This window comes from Gobio gobio (assembly GCF_949357685.1).
Source record: "Gobio gobio genome assembly, chromosome: 23".
Taxonomy (NCBI): Eukaryota; Metazoa; Chordata; class Actinopteri; order Cypriniformes; family Gobionidae; genus Gobio; species Gobio gobio.
Window position 1 is genome coordinate 33,325,972 of NC_137119.1, and position 20,685 is coordinate 33,346,656.

The following is a 20,685-nucleotide window of genomic DNA, read 5'->3' on the forward strand; positions in this document are numbered from 1 at the left end:
GTACGTCCAAAACTAGGGTGTTTTGGGTGGTTCCTAAGGTGTTCTAAATGGTTGCTAGGTGGCTTGATATTATATTTAACAATCGTTGTTTAGAAATGTTCTGGGAGGTTGGTAGGTGGTTGCATATATTATATTATATATTATATTAATTATATTAATCAAATTATTATTATTTATTTTTTTTACAGGTGGTTGCTAGTGGTTTGAGAAACTGTTATATTAGATTATTAATAATTTATATATTATATTTTTATATACATTTACAATTTTGGTTCATGTGTTAAATAATTTTTCCATAATGTGTCCATTCATTTGTTTTAACAGGTTTGTATTTCAAATTTCAGTCTAAGCTTTGTTGTAAGTTGTTCTTTTTCTAGTGGCCACTAGGTGGCACTTAATTTCTGCAGTATTGTGGCACCTTAGAGCAAGAGCCAAACATCCAATGATGCCTATAGAGTGGACAGACTATAATTTCTCCTTGATCGAGTGAGCCCCTAAAAATGAATTATGTACAATGGCATTCAAAACATTGCTCTTGTAAGAGATTGGCACACTGGACAGCTTATTTGTACATTATGGGTTTAGAGCAATCATACATTATACTTCTCACTTTGATGCTAATAATATTCAAGTTTAAACCAGCGTAATGTGCAGTCAGCTAGTCATTATTTCAAAATAAACCCTTGATTCAAGATCCCACTGTGTCCTGATCAAGTGTCTGGGTTTAATTAGAGATAATAAGTGGCTGGCTGTACTTTATCCCTTATGTAATTGTCTAACAGTGACAATTCTGTCAGAATTACAGATTCTTGAAATTATTTAATTAATTAAAGACAGGCTTAACACATTGGTCTTCTCAGGACATACTTATGAATCTCTGAACTGTAGATTAAATGAATGTTTGGAGGTGGGAGCACTGATCAAATTCTGCCAAAATTCCCCACACAGGCTAATTACTTGTTTTCTTAGATTTTGTTCCAAATTAACAAACGTGGCACATGAGAAATGATTTAAAACATAATGTTTGATTTGGCATTTCTTTAAAAACCAAAAGTCTGATTCCATAAAATGCTGAAAAATAGTGTAATTTCACAGAATCCAGGAGACATTAAAGTCAGCAGGAAATGGATAGACTTTTCTTCCCTATTGTGCATATATCCGAGTGAAACGAGAAAAAATGTAGGGCGGAACTTGATTTGGTCTATTGGGAATTGATTGGATGGTTGTGGTTTGCTATTGGCCGATCTCATGTGATTGACAGGTTGTCCCGCCCTCACGCCAGTAAACGCATCATCAGAGAAGAGAATAGATGTCACTGTAAGATGTTATAGAAGTTATTTTGATGAAAGATTATGAGGGCACATAAATTAAAAAAAAATGATGTTCACAGCTAAATCGTGTATAATAAATACTGCAATATTGCATAAAGCAAAAAGATTGTCGATTTGGATTTCATGGTAACTTTAACACAAAACATATGCTAAATAACCTGTTAACATAACAAATGTCCTATTAATTCAAAGGCTACATTAAATTTCCTCTCTACAAAATATGTGTCATATTCAAAAGGGTGGTGGCCTCATAAAACCTCCTTACTTTTAACAAAAGAGGAGGCAAATTTTTCCCTGGATGTTCTCCTTTTCAGGTAATGAGACTTTTTACAGTGGCAGTGTTATTCCCTGTGACATTCATAAAAGCAAGTTAATGCTTAGAGGAAGACTGCTGGCAGAGAGAGAGAGAGAGAGAGAGAGAGACAGCCTGCCTCTGTGTCCTCTCTTCCTTATTTCCTGAATGATCTGCATTAATATTGAGTTTAATGCTTCATTACACCCACGCCTTTATATGGGAAAAGTGGATGATTAAAGTGCTCTGTGAAGCATCTGTCTTAAAGCCATGGAGTCATTTAAAAGAATCATGAGCTGTATGAATAAGTGATAGAACAGCCGCTAACCAAGCAACGGCAAACTATTAGAGGAAGAGAAAGGGGTTTTATTCTTTATACTCGCCTAAATCATTCTATACACTACTATTTTAGTTGGCTTTGACACTGAGCTTAGTTATGTCCTTCTGGAGGCGCAAAAGAGACCAGACCTTCTCATATCTACAGTTATGAACAGAAGACTCGTCCCGCAGGACATGCAAGACAACAGGTCAGATTTTTAACAAGCTAGAAGACTATTACTTGTTTTTCAGCCTAGACCCTTACAAACTAGTTTTATATTTATATACTGGAGAAAATGTGAGCTGTCCAAAAACTGGGGTGTGGGTGGTTTCCAGAGTGTTGCTATGTGGTTGTGGGTGGTTACTAGGTAGCCTCTTTAGTCTCTTTGGAATTCTGTTCCATGGAAATTCAATTTTTTTCATTTCAATTTACTGAAGAAAATGTGACCATGTCCAGTACAAGGGTGTTTTGGGTGGTTTCCAGGTCATTGCTAGGTGATTGCTGAGGTGTTCTGGGTAGTTGCTAGGTGGATTAAGAGCCATACTACATCATTTCTTTGGTATTATGGTCCCTAGATGGCTTTGGTTACTTCCTAAATGTAAATATATGAGTATGTCCAAAAGTAGGTTGTTGTGGGTGGTTGACATGGTGTTGCTATGTGGTTTCCACGGTGTTGCTAAGGTGTTTTATGCGATTGATAAGTGGAGTAAGACTCCATACCAATCATCTCTTTGTTTTTTGGGTCCCTAGATATGCTTTGGGTCTCTTCTTCAATGCAAATATATGGTTGTTTTTGTCCATTTTATTATTTTCACAATGAAATTACATATATTTTATATTTAAATAAATTGTATATTTATATTTTTTAAATAAATATCTGCATACATACATACCTAAAATGTATTATTAAAGGCACAATATGTAAGAATTTAATTAAAATATCCAAACACCACTAGAACAGTGTTATATATTTTGTTGACTTGTGTGACATTATCCCAAATGTTTCCACGAATGTTTAAATCTGGAGAAATAAGCTATTTTAACCAGGACCTGGACACGTCAGACAAGAGAACAACTGTTTGGAGACATTTATAGACAGAAAACAAATTATTGTATAGTAACAGCATTTTCTCCGTATTACAATGTTTTAAAATGAATTGCAGCACAAGCCATCCAGCAATTATTAATAAGATATTCTAATATTGATCTAGCTTACTGCAGTGTGCAACAAGTGCCTCATAGCAGGCACGGAGTGAACGAACGTTATAACATAATTTTCAACACACTCAAATGTATCTAATATGATAAAACAGCGCTGCGAAACCTCACATACGCTTGACTGGAAGAAGAGGTATCGGCGACTGTGGCATAAAGTTCCTCTGCTGTCGCCATGTGTCATGCTTTTCTCTCAATAGCAATCGCTTCAGCGACCTCGTTCAGCTCCCACAACACTCAGCCCTGCTCTGCTTCATACTACAGTAACGTTAATCTCATCCATGAACATGTTTTCAGCCCGATTCCCATCCTGATTTTTTTCAACCGGCTGTGAGGTCAACACTACAACTCCCAAGATTCTGTGCTAAATCTTGGCATCATCAAGCTACACCTATTTTGAATAGGCAACCACTAGTGGCGAAAAATACAAACTACTCGCTTTGCCACATTTCCACTGCATGGTACAGTTTGGTATGGCTCGCTTTGGCGCTTTTCCACTGCATGGTACAGTTTGGTACGGCTCGCTTTGGCGCGTTTCTACTGCATGGTACAGTTCGGTACGGCTCGCTTTGGTGCATTTTCACTGCATGGTACAGTTCGGTACGGCTCGCTTTGGTGCGTTTCCACTGCTTGGGACAGTTCGGTACGGCTCGCTTTGGCGCGTTTCTACTGCATGGTAAAGTTCGGTACGGCTCGCTTTGGCGCGTTTCCACTGCTTGGGACAGTTCGGTACGGCTCGCTTTGCGCGTTTCCACTGCTTGGGACAGTTCGGTACGGCTCGCTTTGGCGCGTTTCCACTGCTTGGGACAGTTCGGTACGGCTCGCTTTGGTGTGTTTACACTGCTTGGGACAGTTCGGTACGGCTCGCTTTGGTGCGTTTACACTGCTTGGTACAGTTCGGTACGGCTCGCTTTGGTGCGTTTCCACTGCTTGGGACAGTTCGGTACGGTTCGCTTTGGCGTGTTTCCACTGCTTGGGACAGTTCGGTACGGCTCGCTTTGGCGTGTTTCCACTGCTTGGGACAGTTCGGTACGGCTCGCTTTGGTGCGTTTCCACTGCTTGGGACAGTTCGGTACGCCTCGCTTTGGCGCGTTTCTACTGCATGGGACAGTTCGGTACGGCTCGCTTTGGCGCGTTTCTACTGCATGGTAAAGTTCGGTACGGCTCGCTTTGGCGCATTTCCACTGCTTGGGACAGTTCGGTACGGCTCGCTTTGGCGCGTTTCCACTGCTTGGGACAGTTCGGTACGGCTCGCTTTGGCGCGTTTCCACTGCTTGGGACAGTTCGGTACGGCTCGCTTTGGTGCGTTTACACTGCTTGGTACAGTTCGGTACGGCTCGCTTTGGTGCGTTTCCACTGCTTGGGACAGTTCGGTACGGTTCGCTTTGGCGTGTTTCCACTGCTTGGGACAGTTCGGTACGGCTCGCTTTGGCGTGTTTCCACTGCTTGGGACAGTTCGGTACGGCTCGCTTTGGTGCGTTTCCACTGCTTGGGACAGTTCGGTACGCCTCGCTTTGGCGCGTTTCTACTGCATGGGACAGTTCGGTACGGCTCGCTTTGGCGCGTTTCTACTGCATGGTAAAGTTCGGTACGGCTTGCTTTGGCGCATTTCCACTGCTTGGGACAGTTCGGTACGGCTCGCTTTGGCGCGTTTCCACTGCTTGGGACAGTTCGGTACGGCTCGCTTTGGCGCGTTTCCACTGCTTGGGACAGTTCGGTACGGCTCGCTTTGGTGCGTTTACACTGCTTGGTACAGTTCGGTATGGCTCGCTTTGGCGCGTTTCCACTGCTTGGGACAGTTCGGTACGGCTCGCTTTGGTGCGTTTACACTGCTTGGTACAGTTCGGTACGGCTCGCTTTGGTGCGTTTCCACTGCTTGGGACAGTTCGGTACGGTTCGCTTTGGCGTGTTTCCACTGCTTGGGACAGTTCGGTACGGCTCGCTTTGGCGTGTTTCCACTGCTTGGGACAGTTCGGTACGGCTCGCTTTGGTGCGTTTCCACTGCTTGGGACAGTTCGGTATGGCTCGCTTTGGCACGTTTCTACTGCATGGTACAGTTCGGTACGGCTCGCTTTGGCGCGTTTCTACTGCATGGTACAGTTCGGTACGGCTCGCTTTGGTGCGTTTCCACTGCTTGGGACAGTTCGGTACGGCTCGCTTTGGCGCGTTTCTACTGCATGGTACAGTTCGGTACGGCTCGCTTTGGCGCGTTTCCACTGCTTGGGACAGTTCGGTACGGCTCGCTTTGGCACGTTTCTACTGCATGGTACAGTTCGGTACGGCTCGCTTTGGTGCGTTTCCACTGCTTGGGACAGTTCGGTACGGCTCGCTTTGGCGTGTTTCTACTGCATGGTACAGTTCGGTACGGCTCGCTTTGGTGCGTTTCCACTGCTTGGGACAGTTCGGTACGGCTCGCTTTGGCGCGTTTCCACTGCTTGGGACAGTTCGGTACGGCTCGCTTTGGTGCGTTTACACTGCTTGGTACAGTTCGGTATGGCTCGCTTTGGCGCGTTTCCACTGCTTGGGACAGTTCGGTACGGCTCGCTTTGGCGCTTTTCCACTGCTTTGGACAGTTCGGTATGGCTCGCTTTGGCGCGTTTCCACTGCTTGGGACAGTTCGGTACGGCTCGCTTTGGCGCGTTTCCACTGCTTGGGACAGTTTGGTACGGCTCGCTTTGGCGCGTTTCCACTGCTTGGGACAGTTCGGTACGGCTCGCTTTGGTGTGTTTACACTGCTTGGTACAGTTTGGTACGGCTCGTTTTGGCGCTTTTCCACTGCATGGTACAGTTCGGTACGGCTCGCTTTGGCGTGTTTCTACTGCATGGTACAGTTCGGTACGGCTCGCTTTGGCGCGTTTCCACTGCTTGAGACAGTTCGGTACGGCTCGCTTTGGCGCGTTTCCACTGCTTGAGACAGTTCGGTACGGCTCGCTTTGGCGCGTTTCCACTGCTTGAGACAGTTCGGTACGGCTCGCTTTGGCGCGTTTCAACTGCATGGTACAGTTCGGTACGGCTCGCTTTGGCGCGTTTCTACTGCATGGTACAGTTCGGTACGGCTCGCTTTGGCGCATTTCCACTGCATGGTACAGTTCGGTACGGCTCGCTTTGGCGCATTTCCACTGCTTGGTACAGTTCGGTACGGCTCGCTTTGGCGCTTTTCCACTGCTTGGAACAGTTCGGTACGGCTCACTTTGGCGCGTTTCTACTGCATGGTACAGTTCGGTACGGCTTGCTTTGGCGCGTTTCCACTGCTTGGGACAGTTCGGTACGGCTCGCTTTGGCGTGTTTCTACTGCATGGTACAGTTCGGTACGGCTCGCTTTGGCGCGTTTCCACTGCTTGGGACAGTTCGGTACGGCTCGCTTTGGTGTGTTTACACTGCTTGGTACAGTTCGGTATGGCTCCCTTTGGTGCGTTTCCACTGCTTGGTACAGTTTGGTACGGCTCGCTTTGGCGCTTTTCCACTGCTTGGTACAGTTCGGTACTGCTCGCTTTGGCACATTTCCACTGCATGGTAGAAGTTCGGTATGACTCGCTTTGGCACGTTTCCACTGCATGGGACAGTTCGCTACGGCTCACTTTTTGCCGCTTTTCCACTGCATGGGACAGTTCGGTACGTTTCGGTACGGTTCATAGTACCACCTCGGTTGAGGTTCCATGCGTGCCGTAGGTACCAATACTAAAAAGCGACAAATCACTGATTGTTCAGAGAGAATCATCACTACCAGCTACCACTACCGTCACTACCATCATATGCTTTTGTAACAGTGATTTAGAGATTGAGACCCTAAACTCATTGCTAAATATAAGATTAGCTTACCCTCGTGTGGCGTCGAGCAAATCAAGGTATTTCGCCATCTGCGCTTTGTTGTACGAGTGACAAAGACTCTCTTGTTTTTAGCAGTATTTTGTTTTGCTGCTATCAGCCTCCTTTGAAACAAACTTCTTCGTCTTGTAGTTAAAAACATCCACATGCCGAGAAGTAGAGGCGGCACAATTACAACGATCATTCTATAATCCCACCCACTTTAAAGTGGTAGGCTAACTGCAGTGGAAAACCAAAGCGAGCCGAGCCTTGCTGTGCCGAACCGAGTCGTACCATGCAGTGGAAAAGCGAAGCAAGCTAAGCCAAACCGCACCGTACCAAGCATTACCATGCAGTGGAAAAGCGAAGCCAAACCGTACAGTACCGTACCAAGCATTACCATGCAGTGGAAAAGCGAAGCAAGCTAAGCCAAGCCATACCAAACTTTACCATGCAGTGGAAAAGCGCTAATAGTGACCTTGAGGTGTATTGATGTTTGCTCTACTTCATAATTATATTTTATTATTTAAAAGGAATTTCATTAATGTTCAGGCATCTACATGCTAATTGACCTCTTTTCTTTACCTGTGTGGAGTTGTCATTGTGTTTTATCCCTAACAGACTAACCATTTTAGACGTTTGATGTTTAAGGGAGACTATTCTAATTGATGTTAATCAAACATTCAGTCTTTGTAGTTGAACCATTTCATTTTGTTGAAGTATGGTGGCCCTCAAACACTAATTAACTGCTCTTTCTGGCTGTTTACCAGAAGCCCTTTCTAGAAGAACCCAATTGTAGCTTTAATTTCAGAATACCATCTCATCTAAAGCCACTCTCATATTGAATATGACACTATAGCCCACCAGCACAGCTTTCTGATGTTTTTTTTTTTAAGAGATTCATCCAAAAATGAAAATGTCCTCATCATTTACTCACCCACATGACTTTCTTTCTTCTGGAGGCCACCAGGACGCTGCTCTTTTCCATACAATGAAAATGAAAGGTGGCCTGCGGCAGCGGAGAAGATTATGAGACTTAAATTTCATCATTTTCCTTATTGAAAGACTTCCTAAGACTTATATTATAAGGCATAATTCATGTAAGTGCAACAGTGCCCATCCCCTTTTTCAAAGGTGCTGGTTCCCGAAGTATTATTTTCAAACATTTTTCCCATAGAGATTATATAATAGTCTTCGTTATCTGGAAATCTGGAAAAAAGACAAAGGTTCAAGACTGTGTTTTAGTGAGGGAAAGAACTACAATCCAATGAAGCATTACAACGAGCATAATCAAATAAACAATTATGGATATAAAACTACTCTTTTATGAACATTGATTATATGTATAAAATCAATATATTTTAAGTTTATTGCAATATATATATATAAAAATCTGAAAGCTCCCAATTTCAACATTTATTAGGCTTTAAAAAACAACTTTTAATTTAAGTGAACTTAAAACAATCTTTACATAAAACCAAAATAATAAATGTAATTTTTACCTGTGTTTGTTCAAGAGCAAAAGAGAACTTGATGTGAGCAGGAGACTGACGTCTGTCTGTGCGTCGAGTGTGTGTGTGTGTGTGTGTGTGTGTGTGTCAGACATAGACAGTAAAAGAAATGGACAGAGCGACTCCATAGACTTCAACGGGGAGAATTGAAGTCAGGTAGAAGCACTCACTTCCTGATGGCTGATGTACTGCGCAGCCTCAGACTGAGCTTGACGACGTAGATGTGACGTGATCAGCCTGTCCGACAGTGGCAAGTCTTCTAGTAGTTGTGCAACGTAAAATCTGAATCACCGAATCTTGCAGAGACAGAGAGGGTGAGCAGGAGCAACTTTTGATGAATGATCTGCAACATCTCTATCTGCGTTTATGCCTCTACGTCCCCCCGATTGCCTCATAAGGCATCTTTACACAGCAGACGCGGCACAGAAACCGAATCTTATGCGGCATAACATCACAAAAATTTGCATTTACACAGACCGTTTAATGCGTCTCTGAAGCGGCATAAATGCATTTACACAGGAATGAAAATCGCGGGAAACAATGCTTTGAACATTACAACAGTTTTAACAAAGTGTTATAAATTAATTTAAAAATAATGGAATATATAAAAATAAAATAAAAATACAGAATTTTAAATTATTTTCCTCTGCGCTAGCGCTTTTGATGTTTGTCATGATTCTGGATAGGCTTTTAGGCTACGGTATAGCCTAGTTTATATTTCGTAATAAAATTGTGCCTGATTGAACAAATGCTATAAAAAAATATATAGTATTATGGGTAGATCACCGCAGGATTTAAAGTGGACGAAAGTTTTTTTTAAAAGAAACAAAGTCAATTTGGAGCAGTCGCAACAAATGAACAATGATATGACAGCAGATATATCAGCAAATATCAAATCTAATATCAAATATCGTTCTCAAAGAGATTATTTTTGGAATATAATATTACAATGCACAATCACAGTGACGCCGACTGGGTTAAGCATAACCCATCTGAGGGAAATGTTGCAGTGCGTTGATCTGCCAGACTCTTCAAAGGAAGATTACAAATGGGAATCGCCAATTTATTACACACGACAGTGTTTTTTTCCTTATTCCAGCGGAAACTCACAATACTCCATCATTTTTAGCCATTCATGTAAGTGCAAGACATAATTATAAACAGTAAACTGTCTACTTTTATTTCTGTACACTCAACAACAGCAAAGGCCGTGGATTCAGGGAACGGATCATTTTGCACTCCACTCCAAATGCTGTCTTCATTTCAAAAATATATTTTGTTTATTAAACACAAAGTTTTTCATTTCAAAAGCACTTCTAAATTCAGTTTATATTTCCAACAAACAAAATTTCAAGCCAAAATAACGAAGTGGTAAAAAAAACCTTTGAGTTACCACTGTGTAAATGCAAACTTTACGCTCGTCTCTGTGTGTGGCAAATGCGTCAGCGTATGTAAAAGTCGATCATTCTTTACAGATGATGTATGTTTGGACAGAAGACGAGTTCTTTATTAAACTCAAAAAAAACAATAGAACATAAAATGCCACAATTTATCATAACACCTCATATGTGCCGCTCAAGTATAAGGTGCTTTCCTTGCCATCAGTGCTTGGATAGGCTAACACACACGTCTCTTTCCATTAATAATAATGGCGTGCGGTGGCTGGGATATACATAAACCTAACAATATACGTAGCATGATTTTTGGAATGATTTATCACGAGAGGAAAAAAATAGTTTTAGTCGCATAACATCAGTTAATGGAAACGCTGTCATTTCGCAATATTTTTTTATCGCCTTTTAGAAAATATTGCAAATGTTTTGCGCAAATCCGTAATGGAAATTACAATGGCATGTTTGATCAATTTATCCTCTCAAATCAACACTGGATCAACTTCAACTTGTCTTGCCTAAAAATCCATAGATATAAAACACTTCAAGCATCACAATGTTAGTTTAAACATCTAGCATACTATCACCACCACCGCAAAAGGGTATTTTTGACAAGCTGAGGCTGATGCTGCTCGCAATCGAAACGGGCTACACAATCTAAACTAATAAAAATTAAAACATGCAGGTTGTCTTACACCTCTCAGCAAAATGAATATAATTCCCATCTTCAATTTCCTTCAATTTAAATGTGAGTACAGGAATCTTTTACCTTAATTCCTACTAGATGGTTTGTCTCCTTCTTCTTGATTCTCGCACTGCGTGAGCTGACGCTGACAGGCGGTTGTCATGACAATGGGGTAGTTTAAGGCGGTACAAGTTCGCGTTCATTTACACTGAATCAAAGCCGTTTCAGCGTCGCCTTTGATACTAGGGGCCGAGGTGGATCAGACCCGGCATATTTTAAGGCTGCTTTAATGCGGCATTGCGTCTTTACACAGAATTTTGAGCAGACACAGAGCCGCTTTAGAGCCGCCTTAACTCGGCTGTGTAAAGATGCCTATAGACAGTAAAAGATTGCCTACGAGCTTCTCCTCGGGTCTATACGGTAATTTGCTCAACAGCGCGACACAGTCACGTGGTTATGACGCAATCGTTAGCCTATATTTTACAAAAACAGCTTCAACGGGGCGTTAGTGTAAGATACAAGGTAATGGAGCCTTTTATACATTGTCGTGTTTGTTTAGAAATAAACAATGGACGAATGGAGTCTTTAAACGCCTCAGATGTAAAGATATTCACTGTCAAAGTGAGGCCCAAATGAATGGGAGTCAATGGGATGCTAACAACAGGTGATGGCCTGGTTAGCAATGGCCGCGCCTATGGGTGGTACGCTTGCCGGGGGCTGGGCTACCCCCTTGGTGTCAGAGTGTCCCTCGATTAGCTGACATGAGACGCAGCCACACAGACAGGACATTGACATACAGCGCGTTCTCTTGTGTCTTGTCGCGCTTGGAAGCGTTTACATGAATAGGAGCGTGATCATATAATGTAACACTAGGCAAAAATGAATATAAAAACGGACGCTGCATTATTTGAGTTAAAGGTCCCATGGCATGGCATTTTTCTATTATTTTATAATGTTTCCTGAGGTGTACTTATATTGTTAGTATGATTTTTACATCATAAAATGTCATAATTTAGAAATAAAAGGCTTTTTTTCAATACTGATGTTTGCCCTGTGGCTGAATGCCCTGTTTCAAGGAGCGTGTCTGCTGTGAGACTTCAGTAAAAACGCCCACTGTTGTGATTGGCTGACATCTTTGCATTTGAAATGAGCGGAGGGGGCGTGGTTTAACGAGGTCTACCAGGCACGAGCTGCTGCCAGAGAGACGGATGGACCTGAGTTCACTTCTCATCAGTTCTCTCAGCACGTCTCAGTTCAGTGAACTGTTGTAGTTACTAGAATATACTTCAGGTTATTAGTTTATTTCTAGTCGGAGGGACTGTCACTCATGTCAGAAAGTTAGTAACTTTATTAAGTTATGGATCAGCGTTGACTCGAGACGCGAACCCTTTAGAACGATTCAGTCCGATTTGGTGAACTGATTCGGTTCACTAAAAAGAACCGGTTCAAAAGAATGATTAGTTCGCGAACCGGACATCACTAATGTACCAGAGACTGAGCTCAGCGATTGCTAACAAAGTTATTTATAGTAACTACTGATTTGTGAGAGAGCTGTCAGCGCAAGTTTATTGTGTTCGTATCTGAGAGTTCTGAATAAACTCGAGTCACAGTCACACCGAGTCCGTCTTCATCATTATTCTACCAACTTTGTAACACATGCAATGTACCATTACAGCTGTCGAGATGAACGAGTTACGAGTAAGTGTTGATTATAGCATTATTTTTAGATATGTTCCAATCATATGAAAAGCGTCAGTGACGCGCATTGAGTACACAGCGCAAAAAAAGACACAACAGCAGTAATCGAATGTGATCCAGTCTATTGTGGGGAAAGCTGGCTAGCCCGGATATGCTCACGCTTACCCCCCTTCTGCTTAATCTCGTGCCGCGTTTGGCGCCCCCGCTGTGGGCCAGATGCAGTACTGGGGGTCTGGGATGTTGAAGGCCGACCCGTCAGTGCAGCCCGAGCTTTGGTGTGCGTGAGGTTTATCTCTAAAGATGTTACTCTGCTGATGTTGAGCAGAAACGACTGTATGCACATTTTAGAACAGATAGACGCGACGAGGACGTACAAAAACACTGACTCACAAGATAGAAAACACGAAAACACCGTTCTGTCGGGAGAGAGAGAAGCCGCTGCGTGTGCACGAATAATAAATAATTAGCTACACATAAGAAATCACTGATCACAGATCAGAAGGAACTGAAAAAAGACTTCTGTTTTCATTTGTACATCCAAACACTGAGAAACTGCCAGCATTCACTCGTTCACAAGCCATGATCTCTCGAGCGCTTGCATGGGCGTGCCAGATTCTCTGGGCGGGGGAAAGGGAGGTAACCGTTCCTGTTTGGACGTCAAAACAGCAGACTTCAGGATTGGCTAGTCTGGGCTGTCATTTTCTCAAAGGCAGAGAAAGACAGCCAGAACTCGGTTTACACCGATCAATATTTCTATCCACTTGGGGACAATATTCAGGCTAGGGGAACTCATATTAATGTTGAAATACCTCATAAAATGAAAATTTCATGCCATGGGACCTTTAAATATTTTTAATGCGTTAAGCTGAAAAAATGAATCGCCCGCGTTAACGCGTTAATTTGCCCAGCCCCAATATATATATATACAAACTTCAGTATTTTGAGAGCATAGGGAGATGGACTCGATTGCATCATTTGCAGTGCTTCATGGGAGTGGGCGGAGCTATTTTGGAGCATGTTGCATTTTTCGACTCACTGGTGTGTAATTCTCTGTACAGCATCATGGGCAATGTCGTTTTTTCATTAGGAATTCCACTATTAAACATGATTATTTAAAAAAGTAAGATTAATAATGTGGGCTGACGGCTTTTTTAAGTTTAAGGTTTTTAAGTTATTGTTCAAAATCAATTTCCTCATGGAGAAAGGGAATGGAGTTTTTACTTCCGGAACCCAACTATTTCAATCTGTAGACCTTATGCACCAGAGAAACAAGCGTGCAGCCATCTTTAGAATTTTGTCTTTGAACTTCCGTCTTTGCGGTAGTTCTGAATATTTCAATGGCATCGCTGTCGAAGAAAAATTAGGTGGTGAAGTGTATTTATAGTAGAGTTAACGAAAGTTATCATGAGCATTGTAGAAGCGAATGTCATAACAAATGTCAGTCGACTGGGAAGATTTTAAAACGACCAGTTCATTCATAAATCCGTAAGATCTTACCTTACCGCTGAAAAGGGACGGGGCTACATAAGGTCTATTGAATCATATTGAAATTTGGTCATCATTCATTTTCTTTTTAATTAGCAGCATGAACAATATGCTAAACTACTAAGAAATTTTTGCAAACAACTTGAAGGTGAACAACTTAAAGGGATAGTTCACCCCAAAAATTAAATTTTGTCTCTACTAACTCATCCTCAAGTCATACCAAACCTATATGAGTTTCTTTCTTCTGTTGAACACAAACTAAGATATTTTGAAAATTGCTACCAGACAGTTGACACCCATTGACTTCCATAGTTTTTTTTTCTAAGTCAATGGGTGCTGTCAACTGTCTGGTTACCAACCATCTTCAAAATATCTTCTTTTGTGTTCAACAGTATTTTTAGATTAGTAGTGGAATAGACCAGAATTTATAGACCCCTTACTTGTATGAGTCATGGTAACGCGCTTGCATGTATTGCACAGATGTGTATTGTATTGCTATCTATGTTGAAGACGTCAGTCTTTTAATGAGAACATGTGCACAGTGTCTGCTTTAAGGGGCTTTATGTACATTTTTTATATTGTCTTCTTTATATGCTAGTAGTGATGCACTGTAACCTGTCTTTATTAGGACTCTGATTTATTGGTCTGTGGGTTTGGAAACTCAATCTAGGTCAGTTGGTTCCTTAGGGTGTTTCTGAACTGTAAAAATCAAGTATAACCTTTTCATGTTCAGTGATACATCATATATAGAACATGCTCACAGTTAGTAACAAGTTCCCCAAGATCATCAATCATATTCCTGATCTCAAGTGCCAAAGAAAATCACACATTATTTAATGCTTATAATTACTTATATATGATGAAACATGGTAAAATTAAAGTACAATACAATTACACTATACACTCTTAAAAATAAAGGTTCTTTATTAGCATCTATAGTTCCATGAAGAACCTTTAACATCCATGGAAGCTTTCTATTACACAAAAGGTTCTTTATAGTAGAAAAGGGTTTGTTCTTCACACTTATAAAAAAGGGTTCTTTTAAGAACTGTTCAGTGAAAGGTTCTTTAGTGAACCAAAAAACGATTCTTCTATGGAATCACAACTTTTTGAACCTAGAATATGATGATCTCTCCTGTCCCATCATGGAAAGCACATCTACATTTATCAGCCCATGCTGCCATGTTTCTTCTCAATGGAAACGCATCCTAACTGTCACAGTAATGTAAATAACAGCCGCCCAATTATCATGATTTTCAACAGATGTACAGCTCTACCACATCACACAGTCAAACATATGCTAACGCTGTAATTGATTCTCTTCAAGGTTAATGTGAAAATCTGAGGGGTTTCCAGCAGGGCAGATGATTGAGTTTTATTAATGTTTTTGGCATAGGGAAAAAAATAATCCCCACAAGACTTCATCACAGCTGTTTTAATATATAAGGTGGATTATTAAAAAAAGAAATGTAATAACTGAAAAAGATGTAAGTGTTTGAGATAAAGTCAAAGATGTTTTGATTAAATAGTTCTGCAGCTGAGGAGTGTGGGCTGTGGTTTTATGCTCTCTTAATGCTGTTATTCAACAATAAAACTGTCTTTTGAGAGAGAACACATTTGCAACCTATTCTTCTTAGTAGCCTTAGTGCATCACAGTCGTTTGTTAGATTTTCTGAGTCTAAAATGAAATGTAAAGCTGATACATACTGTATATATATATATATATATATATATATATATATATACACACACACACACACACACACACACACACACACACACACACACACACACACATATATATGTACGTATCTACGCATGTATGTATGTATATATGTATATAGGAGTATTTTCTCTGAGGAGGCAATTAAGGGATGAAAAAAATTGGATGAGAAAATAATCCATATTAATCCATAATAATCCACAAAAATAAATAAATAAATAAATATATATATATATATATATATATATATATATATATATATATATATATATATATATATATATATATATATATATATATATATATATATATATATATATATATATATATATATGATTAATCAAATCCAAAATAAAAGTTTGTGTTTATGTGTTTGTCTGTGTACTGTGTATAATTACCATATATAAATACACACTCATTAATGTATACTGTATTTAAGAAGGATATTTTATATTTATATATAAAATATTTATATAAAAGATAAATTATATAAATATATATATACAGTATATATACGCAAATATTTCTTATACATGAATGAGTGTGTATTTATTTACACATAATTATTATACACAGTACACACACATATATTAAACAGTAACTTTTATTTTGGATGCGATTAATCGCGATATGTCTTTTTTTAAATAAACATTACATAAAAAAGAGAAACCAAATAGGCTACAATTCTATTTTTACATTAACCTTGTAATTAATATTTAATAAAATCGAGTATAAATGTCATAATGTTCGTTTTTAAGCATTTTTACACAATGTAACAATTTAAACAATATATTTAATTGAACTGATGTTCAGCTGTCCTTTTTAATAGTCAAATTATTATTACTGCCTCCCTTAATTGCCTATAAGTTGCTGTATAGTTGCATGTATGTATGTATGTATGTATGTATGTATGAATGAATGAATGAATATAAGTTAAAAAAGTATGACTTTTTATTTAAAACATTCCTAGAATTCCATGCGCGATTGCGCGAACCATCAAGTTTGTTTACAAATTAGTTTGATTTAAACATTAGCGTTTTGTGTTGGTGGTGTGTGCTTTAGACTATGTAGCCTAATGATTGCTCAAAGTTTTTATGAACTTTAAATGATCATTTGATTTTCTTAAATTGTACCGTCTGTAGTAGTAGCTATATTTAACAGTTGTGTTGCTGTTCGCCACAGTTCAAGGAGCAGAGGTGACTGACGGAATAGCGCCTCTCTTTTTAGACCCTTTGAGCGGACGACGATGATGAGGCGCGGGCACGGCGCCTGACGTGTCTCTTCATCATCAGCTGCTTGGAGTGAGGAGCGCGCGGTGGCACTTACTCGCGCTCTCCTCTTTCTCGCACTCTCATTCCGGCTCGAGCGCAGTGCCATGCGAGCGAGTGCGTCTTCGTGTGCCAACCTCGCGTGCGCTCGGAGCGTCAGACCCCGGCGAGATGCGGGAACTATAACGGGAGCTCAGATGTTTGGAGGTTCTCCACTGGATTGTTGGTAAATGTTCCTGCCCCACTCTCTGACGACCATGCTTTATTTCCAGCTGGTGATCATGGCGGGCACGGTCATGCTGGCATATTACTTCGAGTACACGGACACGTTCAACGTGCACGTGCAGGGCTTCTTCTGCTACGAGACCGCGTACACGAAACCCTACCTCGGACCCGAGGACACGAGCGCAATCCCGCCCGCCCTGCTGTACGCGGTGGTCACCGGAGTCCCCTCGTTGCTGGTGAGTCGCTAAAAACAATGGCATTGATTGACAAGTGCTATTGAGTGATCATTCGATTTTGATTATCATTAGCATGTGCTTTTAAATCAATGAATGAGTTCCTGCATAAAAGCAGACCAGGCATGAGAGTGCTCAATGACAATTGATTATTGATTGAGTGATCAGTTGACGTTGATTGTCATTTATAAGTTTTTAAGTGCATTCATTAATGTATTGATTAATAAATGAATGAATGGAACAAGGCAGATTTGATGTATTAGTGATTTCATATTGAAAAGTGTTGATAAATTGATTGATTGAAAGCACAGCAGAATAGAATTGATTTATTGGTGATGATACTTGATATTGATTTTTCTTGTTATTGTTTTTTATGTTGGTTTTCTTTGATAAGGCATTATAAGTTAGTAATAAATGAGATTGAGATCAGACTGGAGATTGATGTGATATTGATTGTATTTAATATTTATTGGGTCACACTTTAGATCAGGGTCCAATTCTCACTATTAACTGACTATTAACTATGACTTTTCCCCTAATAATCTCCTAATTACTTCTTATTAATAGTGGGTAGTTGCTAAAGTTATGTACTGGGTGGGATTAAGGGATGTATAATATGGTTGTGCAGTAATACGTGCTTTATAAGTACTAATAAACAGCCAATATCCTTGTAATATGCATGCTAATAAGCATAATTAATAATGAGACCCTAAACTAAAGTGTTACCATTTATTGATATTGATTTAAGTTATTTGATCGTTTGTCTTTTTAGTTGTTGTTGCATTTATTGATTATTAAATGAATCATTACATGGGGGCAGATCAAACTTGAGATGTAAAACTCCTTTTACTTCAACTGCATGGAATAGGATAAATAGTTTTATAATAATATCCAATTTGTTTTAGATTTTGATTGGATAATTGATTTGACTGGCTTTGATTTTAGAGAGGTTCAATAAAAAATGTACTGTTTAATACAGATTTTGATTGAGGAGCGTTGTAAGTGATTGCATGATAGCAATTCAGCCTAGAGATGCATAAGAAAGAGGTTTAATAAAAACACTTTCGTAATATGTGCAACAGTGTAGTGTGATTCTGGCAACGCTGTCTGAGGTACGGAAATAATGCACACCATGAGTCTTCAAGATGAGACCTTTGTGTGAGTCATAACTGCCTTTCCAGCTCTTCTGAATTTGCAATGTTTATTTGTAATTTAAAGGATATTTTTAAAGCATTGCACAGAATACTAATTTCCATGCATGCAGGGCTGTATAATTAACCAGCAGATCCAGATATGTTTACTGCATGTGTTCCATCTTGGTAAGTCAGCATAATGAGATTTCTTTATCTATGCATGCATACATTAAGCCTGCATATCATAAAACCCCTTCTCTCCTCGTATCAAAGCCTTTGATGTTAGAGATCACACCAGGCACTGAATGCCATCATCAGCTTGTCTATTCACTCACAATACGCAAATGTTAAGTAACACTTGTTTATTGAAAACTGCAGGGGTTTTTTTCCATGAGGGAGAAAAGCAAACTGTGAGTATAGACATCTCACTGTCTGTAATTTAATGTTCACCTGCCCACATAATTTCATCACTGGCTGTGATTCAATCTGAAGTGCCGCCACGCTGGACCTTTGCTTCTCTGCCAGCTCATAGTGTGGTTCTGTATTCACCTAATGTGTTTAACAGATGAATGGCAGTGGATAAAAGGATGTGTTTAAAATGTGAACCTCTCTGTGTTCTCATTTTGAATTTTTATAAAAGATTTATTTTAGGATTAACTGACCCCCTGATTTTTATTTTGTTCTATTTCTCTTTTTTGTTTCTTGGTTTCTGCTAAATATACAAGAGAATTTCATGCACAATGTTTTTTTTTACTTTTGTCTTGCGTTGATCACATTCAGTGGACAAGAATCAAGCGTAGCGTCAGTTCACGTTAGTCAAGCTCGCATCAGCTGACTGTCAGTTGATCACATCTACCTATAGGAATACGACGTCGATCACAGCATACATATACAGTGGTGTGAAAAAGTGTTTGCCCCTTTATAACAATAATTTTCAACAATTTTACTTAAAAACATTTCATTTAACTTGCAATGTTGGCCTTCAGTAGTGTACTATAAAAAAAGTATAAATGTAAATAAGCCCTTGACAAAATGTAAAACTAAAAGAGTAAAAAATGTAAAAAGGTACAAATTTGTAAACCAACATAACACAAAAAAGAGAATATCAGCAAATTCTTTTTATATAGAATAGTGTTGTCACGATACCAAAATTATGACTTCGATACGATACCAGACTAAAATACCTCAATACCGATACTGAATCAATACCATGGCAAAAAACAGTAAAAGTAATTGAACAAATATGAACTTACTATTCATTGTTTTAGGGTTATAAAACCCTAAAAACTCACTTGGCCGGCATGTTCCTGCCCTGCCCTGCTTCACACAGAATATTAGGTCCGGCCTTTTAAGAGCTGCACGGACCAAATTCATTGTAGCACCCGATTTCTCATTCAACTCTGTATACGTTCACTAAAGACATATCCGACCTGAATACTCGCCAGGATGTGCATTTTTTCATATTTTTGACCATTCAAACCCAATAATCCGTCATGTCCGCGGCTGCGCGCGCTTCAGGTCAGAGTCCGGCAGCGCGCGCGAGCACGTCCCGGCCGCGTCACACTTTTCTGTTGCGTTTTTTTCCTGAGCTGCGCATATATATTTGACTGTTCTGCTTCCATTGTTTAGTGAACGGTGGAAGCAGAGCTCACACACACGTCCTCACTCCTGCTGTCACACATCGACGCAAATTAAGAAATACTGCTTTTAATAGAGTGCTGTCATTTTTAAAGTACCGGTACTAATACAATTTCATATCGTACCCAAAAAATATCGACTACTTAACAACGTCGACGCAGTCGATTGTACCGACCAATCGCGACAGGCCTATTTACGTGTAAGTGAATCGCTCGCATTGAGCGTGTGTTACGAGTGTGTGTTGCATGTTAGTGGACTGGACCGTGGCGGAGGATTCGTTGTGCAGCAGAAGCGTCAGACTTATATTTTAAAATTCACAGGAGTACGCATAATCGCGAAATTGGAAGTGAAAATAAACGGGAGCACACATTCAAACGCAGGTTCAATATGTTACCGCTGTTTGAAAGCGGCTCCCTGAGGCACGCGAATATCTCCCAATATAAAGGCTATCTCATTGTAACAATCTCTTAGCTCTGTATTATGCTTGAAGAAAAATGTGGTCTCTATTTGCACTTTGAATATTGAGTACTTTGATTATGGTATTATGGTTATTGTTTGCATCTATGATCAATTTGTGGGAAGGAGAAGGAGTTCAGTTAGGAGGTCAAAAGAAGCTCATGTGCAGTTCTAAGGTCTGAAGAGACAATCATACAGGAAAGAAGCCAGTCAGTTGAGTTTTTGGCAAAACCATTACAGTGCTTGTTGTCTTTTACTGCATATGATAATTCATACTC

The 20,685-nt window shown here is 40.1% G+C and overlaps 1 protein-coding gene across 3 annotated transcripts in view; it reads left to right on the plus strand.

Annotated features, from left to right (window-relative positions):
* The first annotated feature begins 16,680 nt into the window (after positions 1–16,680).
* Positions 16,681–20,685, plus strand: part of plppr5b (phospholipid phosphatase related 5b) — an 88,657-nt gene continuing 84,652 nt past the window's right edge. For 2 of the 3 annotated variants that reach the window (XM_079805611.1, XM_079805612.1), the window contains exon 1: positions 16,808–17,183. In XM_079805611.1, coding sequence (XP_079661737.1) covers positions 16,953–17,183 — 231 coding nt within the window. In that variant the 5' untranslated portion in view covers positions 16,808–16,952. Of the gene's footprint in view, positions 17,184–20,685 lie in introns of all 3 variants that reach the window. The other variant, XM_079805613.1, reaches the window with a different exon arrangement.